Genomic DNA, 19,162 nt, shown 5'->3' with positions numbered 1-19,162 from the left:
CAGTCAGTCAGTCGTCTGTTAGCCGATGCATATCAAATGTTTCATCGGCTATCAGCCAAACATTACAAAAGCAATGGGTTAAATTTCCGACGACTGCCGCAGATAGGCAAAAAGTCAGGCAAATCTTTCATCAGGCAGACAATCCTTTCCCTGGATGTATAGGAGCCATTGACTGCACTCACATTTCCATCATTGCTCCTGCAGAACAGGAAAACGTCTATTTTAATCATCATGGATATCACTCCTTAAATGTGCAAATGGTGAGCTCGTGATTTGGATCATTCTTTGTGTAATTTAATATGCACAAGAAAGTCCTATATGATATTATAATAAAAAATTAATATTTCAGATTTGTGATCCAAACTTGGTCATTTTAGATGTAAATGCACGATATCCTGGTACGCGGCACGATAGCCAGATTTGGGCCAATTGTCCAGCTCAACGAATCATGGAGCTCTGGCATGAAAGAGGAGAAAGAAAAACATGGCTCTTAGGTAAAAATAATTGTTTTATTGACAATACTTAAATTACAAAACCCACATTTTGTGTTTTTATTGATGATTTTTCAATAGAAGCAAGTACATAACAATTTATATTGTATTCTCTCGACATATAATAGAAAACATTATATTCTATTCATAGATATTGATTAAAACAACATAACTTATATTATACATTTCAATAAATTTGTACTTAACAGGAGATTCGGGCTACCCTTTAGAACCATGTTTGATGACACCTATTCCCAATTCAGCCATTGAAAGTGAAAAGCGATATACGGACGCACACTGCAAAGCTCGGTCAGCTGTGGAAAGGTGTTTTGGTGTTTTAAAAGGGACTTGGAGATGTCTATCGGCCCAGCGTATTTTAATGTACGAACCTGTACGAGCGTGCCACATCATCAACTCGTGTGTCGTATTGCACAATCTGCGGAGGATGAGTAGAATGGACCTTGAGATAGATCAGGTAATGCCTGAAATAGATAACCCATTACCCATTGCAGAAGACCACGAACTTCCGAGGACACGTCTTGCTGAAGGAAGACGTGTCAGAAATCAGATAATCACTTCTCACTTTACACATTAACAGCGCTGATTTCTCAAATTTAAATCATGACAAAATACATTCTTTTCATACAAGTGTCATTTACGTTAGAACTCTTTAATCATGTGTATGTGCCTTCCCTCTTTTGCTGCATTGTTAATGTAAGTTTGCTTATTTCACGTAACCACAATTTTGTTTAAAAAGAAAAAACTATCTTTCCTAATATTATTTTCTTTTAAATGACTAAGAACGTTTACAATTATTATTTCATAAATTGTTATACATGTTATTATTTCATAAATTTGAGATATTCAAAATTAAATACCAGCTATGTACTGTTTAGGTTAGACACTCTTCTAGAATTGTCTTTGTTTGTTTACTCTCATTTTCTGTATTATTTGTAAACAAGTTTGTTTCTTCAATGTAACTATAGTTTAAAAAAATATATAAACTATTTAAAATCAATATTACCATCAATTGCATCCACAAAGCACTCTATTTGGGGTGAATTGCCCTAATACAAAACCATTATATCAAAACAACTACATATTGTATCTATTATCAACCATTGTATGCATTATGTACTCGGTCCGCTCCGTTCACCTCGTTTTTGGTGGAAGGACTTGTATGCCGTTAACGTTTGTCACGACAAAGATGAATGCTAGTAAATCCAATTGTACCGGGATGCGAAGAGTCACCCATGTGTCCTCTTCAGTAGAGCACCATGAGTAGTTACAGAAGAATTGTAAATATAATAGTGGCTAGATGCCCACAAATTTAAAAAAAATAAATACCTTACATAAATTAAACACCACTTTTTATTTTTATATTGTTTTTATTTTATATGTATTTACACAACATTATACAAATACATAATCTCAAATAAAAAGAAAACATAGAGAGATCAGCAGTAGAAAACAAAAACAACTCAATTGCACTAAAAAAACGTTACATAATATCCTCAGCACGGGAGATTTCAGTAAGGATATCATTATCTCTACTTATTACTTAAAAGGGAAGATAATAAAACATTTGTTATTATAACATTAACATTTTATGATATGTTAACAATTATTTAAAACAATTATACAGTTAAGAAAGAGTAAGACTGAAAACCCACCTTTACAAAAAATTACACAAATACATAATATACACAACTCGAATGAAAAGAAAACATAGAGATCAGAAGTAGAAAATAAAAACAAACTCAATTGCACTACAAAAACATTACATAATAATATATACACAGAAATCCTCAGCACGGGAGATTCCAGTAAGGATATCATTATATCTACTTATTACGTAAAAAGGAAGATAATAAAACATTTGTTATCATAACAAAATTAACACTTTATGATATGTTATCAATTATTTAAAATAATAAATAAAGAGTTAAGAGTGAGACTGAAAAACGACCTTTACAAAAACAGCTGAAAATGTTTGTGTCTTTCTACTTACTTCTTCTCTACTAGTCTCTTTAATAATAATGTAAGCTGCATGAACTGTTGTGCTCTCTCTTCCCTGTCTCTTTCTCTCATCCTCTCTTGCCATTCCCTGTCTCTTTCTCTCATCCTCTCTTGCCATTCCCTGTCTCTTTCTCTCATCATCTCTTGCCATTCCCTTTTTCTTATCTTCTCTTCCATTATTCTCGCCTCAATCCCCATTAAAAAATTCTCCACCGTCGTGGTTGACCTCGTTTGTGCATCTGCGAGTTTCTGTAAAAAAAAATTATTCAAACTTGAAATGTAATCAATTTACTAAATAGGAATAAGAAGGCCACACATAATATGCAATAGTAATGCCAAGTCAACATAATAACGCCAACTCAACATCCTTAGTGTTTGGCAATGTTTAGTATTTAATTCTCTGGTATTTATTTATAAGTTAAAAAAATAAAATGTTGCCAGACTATATGACGAATAGTGTAAGATAAATAGTACAGTCCATAGCTATCGTAGGTCGTATCGAAGCTGTAAAGACTTTAGGCTTCCTAAGACTAATTTATCCGGAACATTAAACAATATTTATTATAAAGATTTTAAAATGTTCAATGAACTCCCGGTAAATGTTAAGGAAGCTAGAAGTCTTCCAGTTTTTCGTGGGTTATGTCTAAATGTTGTGAAGTCCAAATTTTAGTAAGTATGTAAGTGAAAAAAAAAAATAGTAGTTTTAGAATAAGGTTAATTAATATACTAGATTGATGTACACACATTTTATAACTAAATAAAAATATACTTTAAAAAAAAAAAGTTAAGTCAGTTTTCCTCACCGATATGACACAATTCTGCTGATCCATCAGTTTCTGAAAAGCAGCTGCTCTGGTCTCATTTTGATCTGAAAAATTGAATAACTCAATATAATTGACATAATTTTAACACTTGATCTTTCAATTTCTATAAAACAGAATTTATATGTACATAAATGAATAAAACTTTTGATATTTTTATCTACTCCATGTACACAATCATATGCTGTGTACTTACATTCGATGGATGTGAACATATTTGTTGTTATTATAGGTATTAATTACCTGCTACATTTCGAGTTCTCCTCCTCGGTCGCTGCGTTGATGCATGTGGAGGGGGAAGGGGAGGTCGGTCCACTGTGCGAGGAGTGGTCGGAGGTAAAGGGCTAGCCACCAACTCTTCCTGCGCATCACCACTAATGTTGGGTATCTCTACCACAATTTCTGAAACATTTAACTCAATGTAGTTGATGTCTGTAATAATTTTAATATTTGATCATTTGAATTTTGTAAAATAGAATTTATGTGTATATAAATGAATTAAACTATTCATATGTATATCTAATTCATGTTATGGGCGTGATTTTACTTGACATTGTATAAAGAATTACCTGCTACCAATCGAGGACTCTGGGTTGATGCATGGGGATTACAGTCTGGGAAATGCATGGAGTTGTCCACTGCGCGAGGAGAGGTCGGCGAGGTAGGAGGGGAGGCCACGGGGTTCAAAAACTCTCCCCGCACACCACCAGTACCATCAGCGTCATCCTCCATCAGTGCGAGAAGAGATCTCTGTTAAAGAAATGAACATGTCAACAAAGTATCGTATGAAATTTCTTTATTCACACATTATGTAAACTAGCAAAACAAGTGGGGCTAAGGGCCTTTACAAATGAATAAAATACTTACGTCGTCAGTCGGAAGGTTGTCGGGCACACTGAGTCCGTCGACAATCAAATTGCCCATCAGACTTAGGACCTTCTCCTCTAACGCAGTCAGTGAACATCCGGCCGATACATGCAGGCCGATGTCTGCAGGTTCTCTCTCCGCATTTTGGATACCTTTGACCTCACATTGGACTTTAATGCGGTCCACACCTGAAACGAATATTACATTACAGTACACAAATCAAATACACTACAAAATTGACAAGTACTATTCTGCATTGATAGAATCTTACTTTTTGCCATTGTGTTGTTGTTTTTTGTGGACCAGCATTATTTAATGTTATGGTAAGGTTTAACCAAAATGCAGCTAGAGCGTCCTTTCCATTTTTTCCTACAAATTTGTTGGCTGCAAATGCTGGCTCTAAAATCATGGCATCTGCCATCATCATATACTGCGCCGCCGAAGTACGCGCGGACCGTATAATTTTATTTACGGATAAACTGAAAGATAATGCAACGACATATTATTTAATTAAGTACACACTTTTCTTAGGTTCTAAACACAAAAGCTAAAAAATAATAATACAATAACTGTCTAGCCTTATACTTGAGTTTTAAAAATTTCTAACCTCAATTTATCTTTTGTAGACCGATAAAATCGTTGTCAATTCCGTTTTGAGTCATTTATATGCTTTTAATTACATTATATAGAATATTAACTTACCTCATTCCAATTTTTTATGAAAAATATCAACAAGACTAACTGTGCCGCTATTACTGAATGCTCAAACTAACTTGTGTTTGCTTGTTGTTGACTGTTGAGACTTGACGTAAATATGCAATGGCGGCTAAGATCTAAGATGGCGGTAATCTGGCGCGGAGTGAATTGATAACAAAGTTCTAACTATATAGCTAGGTAGGGTACCTATATACAAAACGTAAATCTTAGATAAACGGCTTTATTATGATGTTTAAAAATAAAATAAGATGTGGTTAAAATGCATTATAATATAAAGTGAATGTTTTAAGAAGTTTTGTTTATAGACCTTGCGTCAATAGATTATATTCGATATATCTTTGTTTTCAAGCAATCTCTTAACATCTCTTAACCACTCTTGCTCAGGATTTTTTTACTAGGTCTCTCCGAAACCAAGCCTGTAAGGATCGTGAATCGCTTAACGGTCGCACATGTGTTTATGGTTGACCTTACAGGCTAAAAAAATCCTTTCCTTACAGCCGACGGCTATCGTTAGCGAACGCCAGCCATAGGCAAAGTCCAAAAGAACGTGAATCGGCCTCCTGGATCCTATACCTAGTTGACGGCTCTTAAAGTTTGCATGCCGTTGTATACAAGCATTAACTGTGTTATATTCTCTCTCCGGAATCGGGAGAATTTGAGTTGCTACTTTTCCCTGTTCTTTTGTTAGCGGTGACGTAACTATTTCGATGCTGTGTTCCAGATGTTTTTTCCTACTGCGTCCAGCTCTGCAACCACGAAACCTAATTTTACGGGTAGTTGTTTTAGTAATAACGCGTCCAAGGTTATACAGCGATATCTTTGCAGCTATTGCAGGGTCCAAATAGACACTTTCACTATTAAGTCTGAGTAGTGTGGCCCGGTCATATACGACATTGTTTACAACCATCATAGCCCAAAGGATACCCTCATAAATCACTTACACGCACTTGAAACTGTTCACTAGTCTATCACCGTGCACATGTGGTAAGCATTTAAAACCGACGACCGATGTTTTGCCTTTCACTGTGCACTTTTTGGATAACGTGGCAGATTTGAACTAAAAATATGTAAAACTTTATATTAAAACTTGAATTAAGCCCGAAGGGGCTACAGAAAAATTATTTTACTTTTATACACGTAAACTAAAACTTAATGCGGTTATTTTATGCTAAATTTACACCTGGAAAATTGAGGACTTCCCAGGATTTCAAAAATAAACTCGGAGCGCTTCCAAAAAGCAGCCGGCAGCCCCGAAGAGCGCCCGAAAAAGAGTTAAGGGATTGAGAAATACGGATATCTGTTGTTAACAAACTTAAATTATCCATAGTAGATTTCTTTTTACGAAAGCCGTATTGATTAGGAGGGATAATACTGTGATTTTCAACAAACCATTCTAATCTGTTCTTTATCAAATGTTCCACTACTTTAATTAAACACGACGAAAGAGCAATAGGACGATAGGATGAGACTTCGGACGGATTTTTCCCTGGTTTTAAAACCGGGAGGATTTTTTGAACTTTCCAGACATCCGGAATAAATCCTGTTTCAAACATGTTATTAATTAAGGCGAAGGTAAATGCTAAATCACTATTTAGATTAATCTTTGCTACGAATCGGTATACATTATGAATGCCAAAAAATATACTATGCATAAATTGAAGCTTTTTCTTTCTTTATTATTGATCGGAATTGGAATAAAATTATTGGTTGCGTTACAAAAACACGTTACAAAGTTGTCAGTGATTTTAAAAACGTCTCCATTTTCCATTCGATGTGTGTGTGAGTAACTAAATTTATTTAATTATGTTGGTTTTCATTTTAATATGTCTAACGTCCTTGAGTTCATGTTAATTTAACAGCAGTTATTGGAGCACGTTTTTGGGCGTTGGCCAATCGTCAACTCTTCTTCAAAGTTGACTATTCCGCCATTTCCCGCTGCTTGTTTCATTCACATTCATACGTCATTTGATACATACTGTTCGGTTATAAATGCCGACTTTTGACTTGACCAGTGAAGTGATTAGACAGCTGGCAGTGATGGTGTGTCTTGGAGGTGAAGCGTATATACCTACTAGAACAGAGATGTCAAAGATACTTTCGTACTTAGTATTTGTTCTTGTTTCTCACTTAGGCCTGGTTCCCACTATGCCGGACCGGCAGATCTGCCAGGCCGGTAAAACTGCCGGAAGGGCTAGTGGCTGTACAATTTATATGTAGCTATTCACACTATCCCGGGTCCGGCATTTTTGCCGAGCCCGGCATTTTTACCGAGCGTTTTGTCACTGCGAAAGTGCCGGTAGAACCACCGGACCGGAGTAATGTGAACGAGTTTGTGCCGGTATCCGGCTGTCCCCGCTCCGGGCTCCCCTCTCTCGTCATCGGCTCGCATTTTTTGAAGAAAGTAGACGTGTTCGCCCTGCTCGTTTAAATCTTTTTATCAGTATTCAAATGTGTACCTCCATACGGACGTAGGAGATAGTGCCTTCAGACACTCATTTCCATAAATCCGTCATTCTATCTAAATATTTCATTTTTTTATACTGTAATTGTTACATTATCTAGCGATTCCGTTCATTCAATTTTTCTATTGACTTGCCTACCAATGGACAATGGACAATATCAGCGGGAACATAACAAGTCAATCGGTTTAATTGTTGACAGATGAATCATCTAAATGCGTTTAAGATTGACGATTGATTTTATTCATTAATTTCATTCATTTAACATATATATCCAGCTAACAATAAAAAACACCCTAATATAATAGAACTTCCTTCTTCTTCTGGCGTTAGTAAAATTAGATTGTTAATATTAATTTTAGTTGTAAGTTGCTAAATATGTAAATACTCGTATATATGTCGTTATAGGCCTTAGTCTTAAGTCACTAGATATAAGTCTTAGAGATAAGTCAGTAGTTCTAGTATTAACTATTTAAGAAATATATTTGTACAGCGCCCTTGAGGTGATTTATCACGAAAACGGCGCTATATAAATCAGCCAAATATTATTATTATTATTATTACTCACATACAGTATCACCTTCTCAAACCTACCTTACACTCAACATATTTTAGTTATAAGTTTGAAATATACCAAATACAAATATAAATAATTATGTGAAACTGTAAATTACATATAGAAATAAAATAAAATAAAATGCATACAAATAATAAAAATCAATAAAAAATATACAGTTATTAAAAATTAAAAAATATTAATTATTATATTAATCACTAATATCCCCACAGTTTGAGTCCATCCGGCAGTCATAGCTCTGCCGCTGTTGTCAAAATAAGATTGATAGTAATCGTCCACCAGTTAAAAAGGTATTAGTAGGTATACGGAAGCCTTGGCGAACGGGGAGGCCTGGTCGGGCGCTTCCTACGTATAGCAGGTACATAGTACGCGGCTACTGCAATTACTTTTCTCGTGCCGATAAGTAACAAAAAATGTGCACATTTTATATTCTGTTGGAAGGGGTAGAAACCGAAATATGTTTGGCGTTTATATTCGCCTTAAGGATAAGAAATATTCAACCGACATGTCGGAGAATGCTTTAAAGAAGCTATATAATATTCCATCAGGACCCGGAGAAGAGTCAGAAAGAGATTTGATTACTCGTTTTAGTTCACTAACTAAGAAAGGAGAGTCTAGCCAGTTAGAGTGAGATGGATATGAAATAAAAGAGGGCATTTCTTCACATCTGGCAACTGAAGGAGGGGCAATCTTATCAGCAAAACCCATAATAATTTCCTCCGGAATATGTTTGGTACGCTCCGGAGCATATGACGAACCGAATTTTTTTAAATTAGTCCAAACAGATGACTGGGGAGTTTCAGGAGACAAGTTTTCACAAAATTTTCGCCATCCAGACCGCTTTTTATTTTTCAAAATACGTTTAGTTTCTGATTGGACGCGTTTCACTGATAAGAAATTTTCAAAAGACATGCATTTGCGGTAAATGGAAACTGCTTCTTTTCTAGAGTTAACAGCACGAGTGCATTCTTCGTCCCACCACGGAGTCGAATGTTTAGTTTTAATGTTAACTTTACGCTTTGGAATGGATTTTTCTGCTGCTTTTATAACTATACTAGGAAATAATTCACATTGTGTTCTGATGTTCCCAAGAGAAGATTTTACAGAGTGAACAAGAGAGTCTAATACAGAAGAAAAAAATCTCCAGTTCGCATCTTTCGTTTTAAATTTAAAATTATTGTTAATTGTAAAGGAATGCGAGGTGGTTAGATAGTGAAAGAGGATTATAATAGGGAAATGATCACTGGAAAGGGGGTCTTTAAGTATGTTCCAAGAACATTTACGTATCACCGAAGATAAACAGAGAGATAAATCAACAACACTTTTCCTTTGTTGAGGGGGGGTGAATCGGGTTGGAGATCCGTCGTTTAAAATACATAAATTATGGGAATCAATAAAATCTAAAAGATTACGGCCAGAACGATTCGTTAATTCACTACCCCAAGAGGTAGAATGAGCGTTAAAGTCGCCCAGTAACATATACGGGGGACGGATCTGAGACATAAATGATGACCATTCGTTTTCATCAAAAATAGTGGAGGGAGGGACATATAATAATAATAATAATAATAATAATTGGATAATTTGTATAGCGCCGTTTTTGTGAAAAATCACCTCAAGGGCGCTGTACAATTTATTTCCTTGGATCTACATTTGTTATTTAGACCAACTGTGCCAGCACGAGGTTCGTCATCCGTTCAGGCATGTGTCTGCCGCCAATATAGCGCTGACATGTGTCTGCTGCCAATAAATAGCGCTGACACAACATCCTCACATAGACAACAAACCTTGGCAGCACCGCTGTAACGCTCGACGAAGACAGAAGATGGAGACTCTGCTGCAAGAATAGAATAGGTAGCGAAGGAACTGTACCAGCTGCTGCAGCGAGAGAGACTACCCCGTCCACCAACTGTGCCAGCACGAGGCTCGTCATCCGTTCAGGCATGTGTCCGCCGCTAATATAGCGCTGACATGTGTCTGCTGCCAATAAAGAGCGCCGACACAACATCCTCACATAGATAACAGACCTTGGCAGCACCGCTGTGCAAAATCACCTCATCCTAGTCTACTTTAGTCACTCCAGTCACCCCCAGCCATTCATGCCACCTAGTGCATCCTCTCGACCCTTTCAGACTCCTTCCTGGCTCCAATATTGATAGTATTGTAATATCACATACAACAGCTGCTACTATCTGAAAATTGTTGGAGAGAGTATGAAACATGATTGGTTTGAAAGGGATAGAGTCATGGATGATTAAGGCAGCGCCACCTTTACCATCCAGTCTATCATGTCTAAGACAATTATATCCAGAAATCTTAAATAGATACGAGGGTTTAAACCACGTTTCAGAAATAGCGGCAACTGAAATTTCATGTTCATCGAGTAATTTTACAAGTTCAAATTTATTACAGATTAGACTTCTGATATTCCACTGAAGAATTCTGTTCAGTTTCGGAGACATTAGGAAGACAGGATAATAATGATTTAATGCAATCGGCAGCGTTGGACGGTATATTATTGTTGTTTGAAAGAATAGAAATTAAGAGGGTAATTAAAGTCTGAATGAAAGCAGAATTTTCATTCACCACTTTCCCTAAATTAGTGGAAGATTGGGAACTATTTAAAGCACTCCCATTGAGTGTCTGAGATTTATAATTCCCATTTGGGTTAAACAAAATATCATTATGTTGATTTTTATCAATAGAAGCAATAAATTTTGGTTTTGGTTTTTGTGGTATAAAAATTGTTTCCCTGTGAGAAGATGATGGAGGAGATTTAGAGTAAGATAGATTGCTAGGAATTGAGGTAGATGTTACCTCTGCAAACGATTTTATTGCAGGTGGGAATAATTTTGATGCCTGGAAATATGAAATGTTGTCTGAAGCCATTGATTGTTTAATATTCCTTTGTCTAGTCAATTCTGGACAGGCCACACTAACCGCTGTATGATTTCCCTTGCAGTTAATGCAACGTGGATCATTCGATGATTTTTGGCAAAGATCAAAGGGGTGGTCTTCTCCGCAATGAAAACAACGTGGAGGGGAACGACATATGGGTTTTGAGTGTCCGAAACGGCAGCAGTTAAAACACTGGATCGTCGGGAATTTATATACTTCCACAGGGAGTGCGTTGTAATAAATAAATACCCGAGATGGCAAAGTTTGGCCTTCAAAAGTGATAACAACCGATTGTGAGGGTTTCCATGTAGTGGTTCCATTAGATGTATCTTTGTAATTTAATCTACGTGCTTTTAAAACCTTGGGGGTCACTTGAGAATCATTAAGGCGACACAATACCCTGATAACGGGGATTTGCCCCGACGCTCACATTTTAATTATTTCTGATGAGCTTATTACTAAAATCTTAAATGTTTCTCGAGGGATTCGAAGGGATGCAAGTTATTTATATTTAAGATGAATAAAAACAGGACCTTACCATTAAATATATTATGTAAAACGATAAGTACATTATATTATGTAAAGTGTTGTAAGATAAGCGGCAAGTACCAGATTTTATTTTTCTAGACGATGAATTAGTAACTTCCCGAAGAATCCCTCAAAAAAGATTAGAGATTTTATTAATGTATTCATACGAATTAATTAAAATAAAAACACTCGCGAAAATCCAATTTCTGGCCAGATACACAAAAATCAACCGCCAGAACTTCAAAACTCTGGATTGTGCGTAGTATATTTGTGTGCGCGTTGACAACGAGTTATTACGTATTGATTCAGACGCCGTCAAAGTTCCGGCCTGTAAGGTTGTGTGTCGCCCGGCCCGTCGCTCCGGTGATTTCTTTTACGTATTTTTTTATTTAATCAAACGATTACTTTGAAATCTATTAGTGAAATTTTCTGTTTTTTATAATTTAACTTCTTCCTCAAGTGAGTATATGTTTCACCAATATAAAAGAATACATTATATTTTTTTCAATTGTTTATTCTTAAAATGTGTACAGTGGTTATGTTTCAGATAAATTTGGACATTGTTAAAAAAATATGAAAACAGTTTATTTAGTAGAAGTTTTTTAATTCTTAAGTTTCTTTATTTTAATAGTTAAATATTACCTTAAATATTTTTTTCGTAAAAAGTATTTCAAATATAATAATTATAAACAGTGTAGTTTCTTTTTACATATAAATTATATTATTTGGCTTTCAGTCACACCAATTTTTGGGCACGGAAAAATTGGAACTGATTGTGAAGAACTCAGACATGCTATAAATACCTAATATAATATTTTAACAAAAATTAAATGCGTAAATGTGTAGGCACTTGAGAAAAAAGATGACACTAAAGTATTGTCGTTATGTTATTATGTATCATTTCTAGCCCAAGTAGACTTTTTTACTATTAATCCGTTTTTTACGACACTTGGCGAGCTGGCTGGCAATCAGCGGCACAGAATGTTATAGAGTGGCCCCTTCACTAGAATCGTTTTCCTTTATTTACGCCCTACTGGGCTTTTACATAAATTTCTAATTATACAGTCATGTTAGTTGTAACAATGGTATATCTAATAAATTATGGTAAAATAAAAGGAGTTTTTTACTAAGGAGTGGTATTCTCTTATATTTCAATTAAGTGTTTGTGAAGAGTTCGTTTCATTACTAATACTCCAGGGCAATTAGCGATTCGCGATCGTAATTATTCCGGTAGTCCCAATTTTTTTTATATGTTTTATAAACTGGTCCCCTGATGTAAAATCTGAATTTCCGACCTTGGCACACCTGTGCTCGCGCCGCCATTTTGAAAAAAACCGGCCGAAATCGCTCCAAAATCTAGTTTTTCCAAAATATCTCATTCCCAATGCAAATTTCGGCTAAATTAGCTAGACAATTAAAGTAGAAAATAAAATTACTTACAACTTTTGAGAAAACAATTTTCTTCAATCTCTAATAGGTACCGAGGTAGAAAATCATAAAGGTGCGTATATTTTTGAAAAAAACAAGTTTTTTGCGCGACTAGCTTTGGTTTTTTGTAAATATCTCGTTTCCAGTACAATTTTGTGAAAAAATTATTGATACTAATTTTGTAGAAAATAAAATTTCATAAAATAAATAGGTATTTAATTTATGTGTTTTAACTCTAATACGTATCCAAGCTCTAATCCACCAAAACCAGTTAAATTACCCAATAACAAATTTTTGAAATTCGAAAGTTTTTTTTCCATAAAACAAAAACTCTACATCGAAAGTTTTTCTCCATACAGAAAATTAGACATATGTCACCTATAAAGTACCTAAAGTCATTCGAATATTAAAAAGAGTCATTAATCTTTTAAGTTTAGATTGTTAGATCATTTGTTGTAGATAGAATTGTGCAATTATCTCCCCAAGTTACTGCACTTACTTACGTTGAAATGAATTTCAAATTTAAGGTAAAATTGAACCAATTTATAATAAATCTCTTGGCTAATATATACTTACGTTTCAGTTAAATATGGGAAAACAGAGGACAAAAGGAGTTTTATCCCGAACAAAATTACGGCACCAAGGAAAATGTTTAGCGGAATGGAGAAGGTACTACTTAAATACACACATAAAAGTAGATCTTTGGGATACATTTTTTACAGAACATAATTGTACAATGTCAGCTTAAATAATTTTATATATTTAGATATATACATATATACGCAGTCGATAAACTTCTGAGCATATTGAATTTGGAGTATAAGAAGTAAATTAATTTTGATTTCCGGTGACATATTTTTATTTTAACCGAAATGCATTTTTTACACCAAATAAGCTCAGGAATCGTCGATGAAAGTTTGTCGGGCATGTCTTAATACATCTCTAAATAATTAGGGAATAGAGACAGTTTAAATAATTAACAAGTATTTCTCATTTTAGGAAAAATTCCGCAAGACTTCATCCAGATAATATTGCAAATAATAAAGAAAATACGAGTATTGTGTTAAACGCTATACCGACACTCAACATGGTAATTTTTTCACAATTTCTGTAAATATAAAGTAAATAATATTAATTTTATATTATTAAATAAGCGCTCTAAAAAAATTAACAAAAACTGACATTATTTTTCAGCACGGACCAGAGATGAATGAACCTGAAAAGTTTTCACTATTTGCTGGCTCTAGTTCTTATGACACTAACGTGCATGCCGTTTCCAGCCCAAACCTTAAAGTAAGAACACTTTATTTTAAAACAAGACTAGCTCAGTTTGTAGAAACCAGCCACCGCAGATTTACCTTGAAGGCAGCCATTTGTTTGTTTTGCCAAATATAATATAATGACCGTACATATTTACATGCAAAGCTTCCAACAAATAGTCTTCTTACAGGATGTACAAGAGACTACACCAGATACAAACGCCTGGGATTCCTCAACTTTCGGGCTTAGCACTCATGATATTGAAGTTGAATCCTTCCCAATTTCATACGAGGTATGTAAAAGCAATATAAAGAGAAACATAGTTGAATAGAAAATTCTATTTTATATGTTTGAATGATGAATCATTTTACGCTGAAGAAGTAATGTGAAAATATACTTTATTTCTTTTAGGTGGAAGTTTGTCAACCGTTCAAGACTGAGATGTTGATTGAAGGCCGTAGATTGGTTAACGTTGATATGTTTCTAAAAAAACTCAAAATATTTAGTCAACATTGCGAAAATTTTGGATGTAGTCTAAGAAATTTGGAAATAGTAAGCGAAAAAAGAACTGGTCTTATTTCTAAATTTACAATAAAATGCAATTTTTGCAATTATCAAAGCTTTCTTTCGACCGATGATGATTGTGCATCTTTGGATCTTAATAGATGTGCGGTGTCTGGGATTATGGCAATTGGTGGGGGACAGTACCAGTTGGAGGAGTTTTTAGCAGCAGTAGACATACCAACAATGTCTCCAAAACTGTATACGAAAATACATTCAGAAGTATCTGAAAAATGGCAGGAAACTTCTATCGATTGTATGGCGTTGGCAGCTGCTGAAGAAAGGGATGCAGCATTAAAAGAAGGAAGAGTCAACAAAAATGGAACCGCCATGATTGACGTGATTGCAGATGGATCCTGGGGTAAGAGATCATACCGAACAAACTATTCCTCTTTGTCAGGAGCAGCGGCAATTATTGGAAAGAAGTTTGGAAAGGTATTGTTTATGTCAGTTCGTAACAAATATTGTTGTATTTGCGCTCGAGCAGAAAAAAAAGCCACTGAACCTAAAGGACATGTATGTTTTAAAAATTACACCGGCTCTTCAAGCGGCATGGAGTCAGATATTCTTCTCGAGGGTTTTAGGGAATCGATTAAAGAATACAACTTAATTTATGCTCGGCTAGTATCAGATGGAGACTCCAGCACGTATTCCAAAATATTGCAGGCCCGACCTTACTTGGACAATACAGTGGAAAAGATCGAATGCAGAAATCACGTGTTACGTAACTTTTGTACAAAACTACGCTCTCTTGTCACTGACACAAAATATCCCAAGAATTTGAGAAAATTATTGAGCATTAGTAATATTATGTCTCTCCGTAAGGCTGTTACCTGTTCAATCAAATACAATAAAATTTCTAACATTCCCTTGTCGAAAAAAATCGAAAATTTGCATAAAGACATTATAAATTCACCCTATCACGTTTTCGGAAACCATGACAAGTGTAGAAATTATTTTTGTTCTGCGGAAAAGACGGGTGACTCCAGTTTATTGAAGATGCTTAAAGGAAGCCCGCTGTGGCTAAGAATCGTTTTGATAACATCTGCTGTCGGTGCACATGCACGCAGTCTCATACACGATGTGGATAGCAATGTCGTTGAACGATTTAATGGCATAATCGCCAAGTTCATAGGTGGAAAGAGGATAAATTTTGCAATGAGGCAGTCCTATGGGGCACAATGCCATGGTGCTGTGGTTTCTTTTAATACAAGAGCCCCACTGTGCAATTTACAAAAATCTTTTTATCATAATCCTAGCACACGTGTGAAAATTCTTGAAGCCAAACGTCAAAAAAGAGTATTAAATACACAACGGTATATGAGGAAAAAAAATCGTGTTCTTCAACAAATGTCTAAAAATGAAGAAATTCATGGTGTCAATGTCAAGCAACCAGATATACTACCAGAATGTTTCCAGAAGAGCAAAGAAGAATTTCTTTTGAATTTAAGAGAAAATATTATAAACCGGGACAAAATCCAAAAAGAAACCATTTTGCAGAGAGATTCTGGTGAATGGTTGCAACTAAGGCGGAATATTTTAACGGCTTCCTTATTCGGAACTGTAGTCAAAAGAAGGGAAGATATTAACTGCGGACCGCTGGTGAAAAACTTGTTAAATCCAAAAAGTCTGTTAAATGTAGCAGCCATTCGGCATGGAATCGACAGTGAAAAGGTGGCTCTTCAACAACTGTCCGTTCAAGAAAATGTGACAATTAGTCCTTGTAGACTGTACATTGATTTGGAGTACCCGTTTTTAGGCGCTTCGCCGGACGGCGTTACCGAGGATATGGTTGTAGAAGTAAAATGTCCAATAACAGCATTTAAAATGGGATTAGACGAAGCTATACGTAAAAGAAAACTAACTTTTTGGAAATTAATTAAAGGCCAGCTGGTCATCAATAAACAACACTCGTGGTATTACCAAATACAAGGACAACTCCGTGTCACAGGCAAAGAAAAGTGTTTGTTCGGCCTTTGGACTGGAAAAGAAAATACAATGAAAGTAGAATATATCAGAAAGGACGATGCATTTTGGAAACAATGTATGGAAACAAAGTTGATAAGATTTTACATGGATTGTCTACTACCGGAACTCCTTGATTCCCGTTTAATGCGAAATATGCCAATCAAAGAACCTCAGTTTATAGTTGAAGCTATGCAATTGCGCCAACTTAAAAAAAGTAGGATAAATACGAAGACATGTAAATTGACTTCCACTACGAAACAAACACAATGCCAACCAAATGACTCTGAAAAGCTATTTGTCAACGCAGAACATTTGATCTTTCCAAACGAAGCAGAAGCAGCATTGTCTACTGGTACTGTACATAATGTAGAAGATTTACAAGCATTGCCTATTAGTCCATATTATAACGATCTCGGTACAATTGATTCAATCGTCGATTTTAGTAATTACTAGCAGTTTTCAGGCAGAAATCTGCTAAATCTGCAAAGATGAACATTTTTTTTATATAAATGTTTGCTCTTTCGAATACTGCTTAAATCACATATATCTTACCGTAATACAAAAGGAGATAGAACGACGTTGATGAATCGATCGCAGTTTGAGCTGTCTGTAAAGTACACAAAAATAGCAGAGTGGTTAAAAAAAAGGAAAAATTCAATATATTGCGTAAAAGTTGAATTTTTACATACTGCCATCATTTAATAAAAATTGTGACGAGATGCCGATATTTTACAACGCATTAGTCAATTAAAATCGATTTATTTAATTAATAAAAAAGCGTATCGGTTCTGAGTAATAACAGTTATTTAGTTACTAAATTTACCGTGTCGAAAATAAAGGTAAGCTCCTTGTTACTTTTGACGATTTGGTGCGTTTTGCCGAGACTAGAAAAATTATTTTAACCATTAAAACTAACTGTTACAATAAAACATACATATTATAATAAAATACATTAGGTATTTAGAAGCTAAATATTGATTTAAAAATAGATTTCCTTATTCTGTAAATAGGAAAAATGTCATTAAGTATAAAATTGTATGTGGGTTCGCACGCTCGACCGACTCGTACAGTGATCGCTGAGACATGATATCTATGGCGACAATCTGACATGTAAAATAACTGTAATGTAAAAACTATTTTTTGTGTAAAAGTTTTATTAGTAAATATATTATATTTTTCTATTTTTGTACTGTTTCGTATGTGCAACTTGTAATTTTGACATCAAAATATCAATGTAAAATTGTAATTATTAACTCCCACCTATGTATTGTAAGTTCCTCCCGTCTTTCAGTGAGTTTTGTAACTCATCGGGATTGCTTTAGCAAGAAATAATTAATAATTAAAAACATGCGAAATTAGACATATTTTTTCTTTAAATGTATTAAATAGAATTTCGCAGCACGACTCTTTTTATGATTGTAATTATCTAACTTAGAGATAGTTGAGCGTATACTTCGAGATGACAAGTTCTGGGAAGAAAAAATGCTTATTAAATTAACTAATTTTTAAATGGATTGCATTCTTGTCGAGCTTATCGATCCTGGAGTCACAAGGTTTATGAATGTTCGTGATCCTCTACATATCTTAGATATTGTATGTAAAGAACGTCAATTTGGAAAGCGTCATTTAGATTTCGAAATGCTAGTTTATTGAATAATTATTTTCGTTTTTTATATAAAATTATTTTTACTATTTCTAACTTATATTATAATAAATTATGGCCTTTATACAAAAAGTTGCATCTTATGCTTTTTACATTACATAATTATTTGTTTTATGTAACTTTTTGTAAACGATAATAATAAATATTGAAAATGACTGATATTTTATTTATCTTGTCATTATATTCAGATATAATTATGATCAGATATTATGAAAATGATTCGTGATTGAATACCGTATTGCTTTGACATCTGTCAATGAAGAACACGTCGGTTACGAGTCATAAGTTACTGCCTACCGTCTAGCAGTATGGTTGATGGTATCGACTAATTCATCAAACAAGTTTGATGAATTAGTCGATAAGAATCATAAAATCATGAGCTCCTTCTGCAATAGGTAACGTTTCTATCGAAATTTACCTAAAACATGCACATTCAACTTAATATTACTATTCACATAGTTTGAAAGACGCCCATTATTAAGCATTTCATGTTCAAACCTTACTCATGGGTACCATCTAGTGGATTTCATCGCTGCTCTGACTTCGAACCGAGTTGACCGCGCTTGGTCAACACAACGTGTCGTGTTCCCCGTTCCAACTTACTTCATTCCTCCACACCCCGAAACATTATAATATTTGTTTCGATGCCGCGGAGCGCAAGTGAAACTTTTTTGGCTTCGCCCACTTAAAGCGCGTTCACGCCCATAACTGATATTTTTTTAGGATCTTATTTCGTCTTAAGAGGGTAGCAGAGATAACGATTTTGTCGAAATTTACTAAAATAGTTCAAAAATTGGTCAATTGTGTCGCCCTCGTCGTATTTTGTAGACAATTCCGCCAAAACGTTACTGAACAAGTGGTTTGATGCTAATATCCGGGCATAAACACCCGAGGTCTCCCGATCG

At 34.9% G+C, this 19,162-nt stretch overlaps 1 protein-coding gene across 2 annotated transcripts; it reads right to left on the bottom strand.

Moving 5' to 3' along the window:
• Window positions 1-1,124: 1,124 nt before the first annotated feature.
• On the bottom strand, window positions 1,125-5,394 carry LOC149408935 (uncharacterized). Of its 2 annotated transcripts, XM_089650303.1 has the most exons (7): window positions 4,901-5,394; window positions 4,470-4,677; window positions 4,199-4,386; window positions 3,901-4,081; window positions 3,575-3,733; window positions 3,314-3,378; window positions 1,125-2,759 (listed from the first exon to the last, which is right to left on the bottom strand). In XM_089650303.1, the coding sequence occupies exons 2-7, from the start codon at window positions 4,477-4,479 to the stop codon at window positions 2,499-2,501; spliced, it is 864 nt and encodes a 287-aa protein (XP_089506429.1). In that variant the 5' UTR covers window positions 4,480-4,677; window positions 4,901-5,394; the 3' UTR covers window positions 1,125-2,498. The 2 variants fall into 2 exon arrangements, with proteins under 2 accessions (XP_089506429.1, XP_089506428.1); XM_089650302.1 differs by having other exon boundaries at window positions 4,470-5,394.
• Between the last annotated feature and the right edge of the window lie 13,768 nt (window positions 5,395-19,162).

The sequence above is a fragment of the Hesperophylax consimilis genome, unplaced genomic scaffold, assembly GCF_061612785.1.
Source record: "Hesperophylax consimilis isolate HC1 unplaced genomic scaffold, BYU_Hcon_1.0 scaffold_41, whole genome shotgun sequence".
In the NCBI taxonomy this organism is placed as follows: domain Eukaryota; kingdom Metazoa; phylum Arthropoda; class Insecta; order Trichoptera; family Limnephilidae; genus Hesperophylax; species Hesperophylax consimilis.
This window is presented reverse-complemented; position numbering and strand designations above follow the sequence as displayed.